General features: G+C 36.0%; 1 protein-coding gene across 1 annotated transcript; it reads right to left on the reverse strand.

Moving 5' to 3' along the window:
• Positions 1 to 4,193: 4,193 nt before the first annotated feature.
• Positions 4,194 to 5,644, reverse strand: LOC118741733. Its single transcript, XM_036473706.1, has one exon. It carries the CDS (start codon positions 5,640 to 5,642, stop codon positions 4,194 to 4,196), a length of 1,449 nt encoding a protein of 482 aa, XP_036329599.1. The 5' UTR covers positions 5,643 to 5,644.
• Positions 5,645 to 7,257: the final 1,613 nt, after the last annotated feature.

The raw sequence follows: 7,257 nt of genomic DNA on the forward strand, positions 1-7,257 counted from the left end.
TCAATACACGTTTGAGGAAAGGGTGCGATAGTAGACTCCAGTTATAAGATTATAAATTAAATTTCCAAGAGAAAGTCGGTTCTTTACATATTTTCTAATTACCTTCGAAAATATATTAACTCAAAAAAAAAATAAACAATGCTTCATAGATCGATTTTTTTAAATCTAACTTCATAAAGTTCTTTAAAAATATTTTGTAAATGAGGCCATAAGAGCTTAGGGGGAGAGTTACAACACAAAAATACATTTAAGGCGCAGCGAAGCACGCCGGGTAATTGCTAGTTTTTAATAATAATCAGACATTTTATTCGATGTAAATTAGCCAATACTACCATGCACTATTATGAACACCTTTTTGTGGAATTTCGCTACTTTTTGAAGGTGATTGAATTCTTCCCCTTTTCCTCCTGCTTCCAAAAAACATCCCTGTGGGTGGGAGTGTAAAATTTTAGAAAAAAGCTACTTACAGAACCTTTAATAATTGAATAATGGAGTCTATAGACATATCCCAGCAAACATTTGGAGTCATAAATGAGTCTTTAAGGAGTCCAATTTCGGAGCCTTTGTGCTCATAATGAGCTCATTTAAGAGTCCGATATGAGTGTGTTCCCCTTCCTGCGTAGGTCGACCTATATGAGCTTAAATTCATACATCAAATGAGCCTCAATATGAGTCATATTGGACTCTTATTGGCCTCATATACGGCTCATTTTGGACTCTTTTTGAAGCTCTTAAATGACTCTTATTGGCCTCATAAATGCCTACTTTCGGAGCTCCTTGTATGCTGTTCTGTGACTCTTATTGGCTTTATTCTTCAACTCTCTTAATGAACTTACTTTAGAGCCATGTTAGCAAGGAATTCATTTCAAATACTGTTGGATATTTATATACAAACCTCTGCGCATACATATATATGTACATATATTGCAGCATTCATGTAATAGCAGATGCTGCAGCTAAATTTTGTTTATTTTTCCTTCCTAATTATTTTTCATATCTGTATAAACAAGTTTAGATATAAATTTCTAGTCGTTATTGTTTTTATACTGGCACAAAGTGCTGGCTCATAACTTGGATCATATATGACTCCTAAAAGATTCATATAAGAGTAAAAAAATGTTTGTTTTTGAAACTCATATTTCTTACTTACCTAGGACTCCTTTCCGACTCATATATTCTGAGCGCTCAGAATATGTTTGCGGGGATGAATGTATTTATTTTTGTATGTGAAGGGGTAGATATATTCAACGGTAGTGTAGAGCGAAAAAATCCAAAAAACTAAGAAGTGAAGAAGTGAAACTTAATGGTTTGAAACTTTATCATTTATCTTCGTCTTCGTCGTCATCTCCACCTTAATTTTTATTTTTATTCTTATTTTTTTCGCCTTTATCTTCTTCATTTTTTTCTTAACCTTCCTGTTCACCGTTACCTTCCTCTTTATTTTTATCTTCATATTCATCTGCATTTTCGTTTTCACATGCATCGTCATTTCCACCTTAATTTTTACCTTCATATTCATAAAATCATGCTTCATTACAACTAGGGCAATTGAATTTTTTATTTTTTGTATTTCACATGAGACGCTTTGATTTAGAAGAAAAAAAAAATCAGAACAGGTTTTGACACTTTTGATACCAGAAGCAACAACAAAATACCCGCATATATTGGGCCTCGTGCATAAAAAGTTAGCTTAAGCTCCGACTCGATTTTCAGCACAAATTCTTGAGCTTAAGCTCACTACGTCGGTGCAAAAGTTGAGTCCGAGCCTAAGCTTCTTTTCATGCATGAGGCCCATTGTTTTTACTCTAATGCTACCAAAAAATGCAATCCAAATTTACTCAAATCTCCATTAAACTCAATTCGCTCCCAGCCAAAATGGTGTATATGTTGAAGGCATTAGCTTTGTCACTTTACAGATAATTATCACTAGTTTTTGCTGGGATGGCGTTTCTTAACCCAAAAATCTAGCAGAAACCAGCAGCAGCTCTCTTGTTCTTACGTTCCTTTTTTTGGCCTCTCCTGCTAGTAAAATTTTCACTAGCAGCTGTCAAAGTAATAAACAGCTGCTAAAATGTAAACAACAGAGGTTGGCGCAGTTGTTTTTATTCTTTACTTTCTACATATTTTCTGAAATATTTCTATATTTCACTCCCTACAAGCGTAATTCGGTAATTTTTTCCATTCCTCTTCTTCCTGATAATTATCTGTTAGAAAGGTAAAGAAACAAAGCTATTATTTTGTTTTGCTCAACTTACTCCTAACTCCAACGCCTAGTCGACAGTTTGATGAATTTATAATTTCTTGATGTCTGCATAACAACTCGTCATCTGTTCATTTGCTTATTTATAATATCGTTTTTTGTTGGCATCGCACCCGCATTGGGGTCATTCCAGCGTGACGCGTGGGGCATTTTAATTTCGTTTTGATCAAAATTTAACTCATTTCTCTTTAACCATTAAATTGACAAGTTTCAAAATGTTAACACTTGAAGTCAGAGCTCAATTTAATACGAAACTAATAAAATATAAAACTTCATTATCACATTCATTATATTCACAATTTACTCAGAAAATTGGCATTTTCAAAGAGTGACGGGTGGGAAAGCGATGACGTTATTTTTAATATAGGTACCTTATTCAAAGAATGGGAATCTTACAAATTTGGGTAAAAAAAACAAATTTTGCTGTGACGGTAGGACATCCAATAAGCATTTACTCCAACGCTGATTACTTCTGGACATAAACACGTTTTTTTAACAGCTCAGCAGAGTCCATGAGTTGTACTTTCTTTTTGGAAATATTTTATTTTTTACATTATCACCTTCGATGGCCTTGACAATAAGTAATAATAGTAATAAATGACAGACAGTAATAAGTTAATAGTAAAAACCTACTTTTAAAACAGGCTTCCTAAATATGAACCGGAATCGGATTACAAATACGGGTCTACGTAACCGGAACGACCCAGATTTATTGGATTTGGGAATATGTATGCTGTTCCAATAACAACAACGGGGTTTTCAGATATCTCGACTCCGGCGCCACCTATCGGAATAATTCTTCTTTATTGCATTGTCATCGGGTTCTGAGCCAACTGTGAAGTTTCAAGTCTCTAAGTCATACGAAAGTTGGTTAAAAATTGAATACAAGATTGCACCTAACAAACAAACATATATACACACATACAGAGCCAGTTAAATAAAAGCTTGTAAATATAGAGAAAATGGTGAAAAATAAATAATTCAATAAAAATCGATTTATAAAGAACTATTCTAAATGCTTTACTGTTGTCATAGATTTTAACTAGCGATGTGCGATTAATCGACTAAATAATTTTTTAACTAATCATCAATTAATCCTGATTAATCAAAAAACGTGATTAATCAGATACTGATTGATCAGGTTCTGAATAATTACTGTCTACTCATAAAATGAATGAAAAAATATACATACAAATATATGAGTATAAATTGTTTTCTATATAAAAAATATAGCAGCAATTATTCGGGTTTTTGATTAATTAGGTTATGAATAATCAGTTCTCTGATTAATAAAATTAACTGTATTTTGATTAATAAAATTAACTGTATTCTGATTAATTAAAATGTAAATAATCGGGAAATTAATCACTTTGTTTAATCAAAAATTATTATTCTTTGATTAATTCATTATTCAGGTTTTTGATTAATCAAGTTATGATTAATTAGTTTTCTGATTAATAAAATTAATTAGATTCTGATTAATTAAAATGTAATTAATCGAGAAATTAATAACAATCAATTAATTAAACAGGTTTCGATTAAAAAGCTTGTTTGATTAATTGATTAATCGCACATCCCTTATTTGAACGCAATCTGTGTAATAAATTTTTTGAGATGGGGTGCGGTCTTCGCTGGAATTGCCCATGTGCACATCTTACTACCCACCACTTTTTCGAAATAAACTAAGAAATTATTAGACACAAGGAAAAATAGTTTACAGTTAGCAACTGTATGGAGACGACTGTCCGTATATCGCGGAAAAAAGTTGACGTGATTTTCGTGCTTTTACAAGACAAAACCAGAAAAAAGTAAAAAACATACATATATTACACGATTTTAACAATCACAGACATTCCTTTGACTGTAAGTCCAATACACAAAATATTTTTGATAACATCTGGATATTCGACGTATATACATATGTAGTGCGCCACTAGTTTTTGAAAAACTCAAAAGTATGCGCCAGAATTTTATCCTTCTGCTGCACCGAAATACGCGCATCCACTATGAAGAATGTCAAAAATCTTTCAAAGACTTCCGCCTCGACAGCCTCATTGATGGCGCGCTCCGTGGCGTAGATACAACCCAATGGCTCACCGGTGCTGGTCACTGTGATATTTATATGGTAGAGATTGTTCGGTTGCAACAGCACCGACAACAATATATCGCGTGGCGCGTGGTCTTCAAGCAGTCTCATAATTTCACCATAAAGATTCCGCTCGACATAAGTGCAACATGGATACTCGCTGCACTGACAGTAGGGGCAAAAGCTGGGCGACTCCTTTAGTGGGAACGCACCAGTGTCATGCCCACAGGGTAGAATAGAACTGGGCGCGGAGCTGGTGTGGCTGCTTGCCGGCACGCTTGATGTATTCTTCGGTGTCACAGGGACGGTTGATGGTGGCGAACTTTGTGTGGCCTCATCGATGAAGGGGCGCCAGCCGAAAGTGGCATTGGTTTGTGAGAGCTTATCGGTGTGATCGACAGTGAAGCAAGTTTGCACTGTCTCCGCCTTCATTTGTGGACGTGGTGGTTGTGGTGCGCGCGTAACCACAGTTGGCTCTGCAGCTGTTTCGCATTTGTCAACTTGGCTTGCTTGCTTTTGCGCCCTAATAACTTCTGCTATCGCCTCCGCATGACGATTCTTCAAATCGGCAAGCAGTGAAGTGAGTTCACGCAGTTTAGCGGTGAGCGTGGTGCAGCGCAACATATCGTCGGGCGGTATAATTTCAGTGCGCATTCTGCGTAGCTCGCGGCGTAGTTCGTTCACTTGTAACTCCAAATTGTGTATGCGATTACACTGATGTGCAATAATTTCTTTGGTTATGTCTGGCGGTTTGGGTTGTGTAAACGGCTCGCGTGGTGTGTACTCCTCCCTTTCGTGACAAGGCAAACGTTTCTCTTCAACTGGGTGACAAGGTTGTTCGGGCTCTGTTACGGCTGGCGCCGGCGGCGGTAGCGGTTCGACGGTCGTTTCTCGTTGTCGTATCCTTGGAAAGGGAAACATAGATAGTGAACAGGGTCGTTTCTCCACACATGGTTCTCCTGACGTTTTTTTATCAGCGGAACATGACAAACCCAAATACTTAGAGGGATAAGCGCCAAGACCAGCGCCGCCGTCTTGCGGTTCATCAGTCTTGTCAACCGATTTGTCTACGCAACCTGGCGGCTTCTTGGCTGCTGGTGGAACTAGCGGAGGCGCCGGCACTGCCCTCTCTTCCGGCGCATTTTCTAACTCTCTACGCAACTGTTCACGATCTTTTGATGGCTCTCTGGGTTCTCTCTTCCTTTCCTTCTTTACTTCCCTCTCCCTTCTTCGCTCGGATTTCTTTTCAATAGTCGCATGCTCTCGTGGACATACAATGCGGCATTTTGTTGGCATTTTTGTGGAATTTTTTTCATAACAATTGTGCTCTAAAAGGCGGTAAATTCGTTCATTTTTGCATTTTACCGATCCTTGGCTATCTGTGTACTGAACTCTCTTCGCCGTTTTGTCTAGCTTCACATTTTCCTGTCCGGATTGCAGACATCTTTCGTGGTCTCTGGAAACTTTGGGTTTATTTTCATTAGTTTTCGACAGCCCGCCAGCGGGGAGGCGTATCTTTTGATGAGAGGGCGAGAGCGTAGCATTGTCGCCGTATTCATATTTTGGATCGATAGTGATGAATTTGGAATTCGTTAGCACGCGAAAGGCGTCTAAAATAGAAACGAGAAAAGCAATTGTAAGCGATTTTAAAAAAAGTCTAGTGTGGGTAAACATTTTTGAAAACAAAAATATAAATTGAATATTATTTTTCGATTTCAAAGTTTCCAAAGCAATTTGCAGAGATTGGTCGCTCAGTTATTGCTAAGGTGATGTTACTAGATCAGCTGATTTTGTGTGTGTGTTTCGCCTCACAAATTGTATGTCAAATTATAAGTTTGACAGTTGACAGCTGCCAATTAGGCTATTAGTTTCTCTAAAACTGAGAAAATCTTTCTTAAAATGCCACTGGTCAAGTTTTTGGATACGCTGATTACAAATTGTATGTCAAATTAATAGTCTGACAATTGACTGCTGTCAAACGGACTGTAAATTTTTCAAAAATTAAGGGCCAATTTCAGATTAAAATTTAAATGGCACTTAATTTAAATTTTCGATTGTTTCTCAGATAGCATTTCACTTTCGTTGGGTTTCAGATCAACTGTATTTAAATATGTCAAACAGGTGGCAACACTGTTGCTTGTTTCTTGAAATTTTTGTTGCATTTGTGTGTTTGTTTACGTTTTGTGCTGAACTGCTGATTATGATCTGAAAGTGAATTTTTGAAGTTTATCAACAATCCTACTTAAATCGCTCATCTGAAAATGGTCAAAAATGCCTAGTGGAAATTCGGTATAAGAAATAACACCAAACTGGAAATTACTGTTGGATTTGTAATTTTCCAGAAAGCTATCAACTCTTAACGGTAACAACAGTCGAATTCGTTGAATTCGAACGAATTCAATGGTTTTCCCAGCAGATATTATTAAAAATACTAATTAGTTTTGAGTTCCTTGGACATTTCTGAATGAGGACGACTTTATTCTGGCTAATTTATCACAATTTTCAAATATGACTTTTTTGTGTAAAACATGATTGGGGACAAATACATAAACAATTGACATATTTAAGTATATTATTGTAAATTAATGGAAATATTTAAGCAAATAAAAATTATAAATATAATTTTTAAACTATTTTTACAAATAAAATAACTAATTTAGGACACAAAATTTAAATTACAATTACTATTTCCATGGCCTATCATTTTAATGGTTTTAAATAACAATTTTTTAGGCCCGTTTTCGCAAGTAGTTTCTAAAATCTATCTGCTCTTTATACCAGGGACCGAAAACAATAGTTTGTTTTTTTTTCGATGGCATAAAAGTCCGAGGCAAAATATTGTTGTAGAAGAAAGATATCAATGTTACTTTGATCTCAGGACCTCCTGGACAAGAATGCTGAGTGCTTTTAT

Source organism: Rhagoletis pomonella, unplaced genomic scaffold (genome assembly GCF_013731165.1).
Source record: "Rhagoletis pomonella isolate Grant_MI unplaced genomic scaffold, Rhpom_1.0 Rhpom_scaffold_00006, whole genome shotgun sequence".
Taxonomy (NCBI): domain Eukaryota; kingdom Metazoa; phylum Arthropoda; class Insecta; order Diptera; family Tephritidae; genus Rhagoletis; species Rhagoletis pomonella.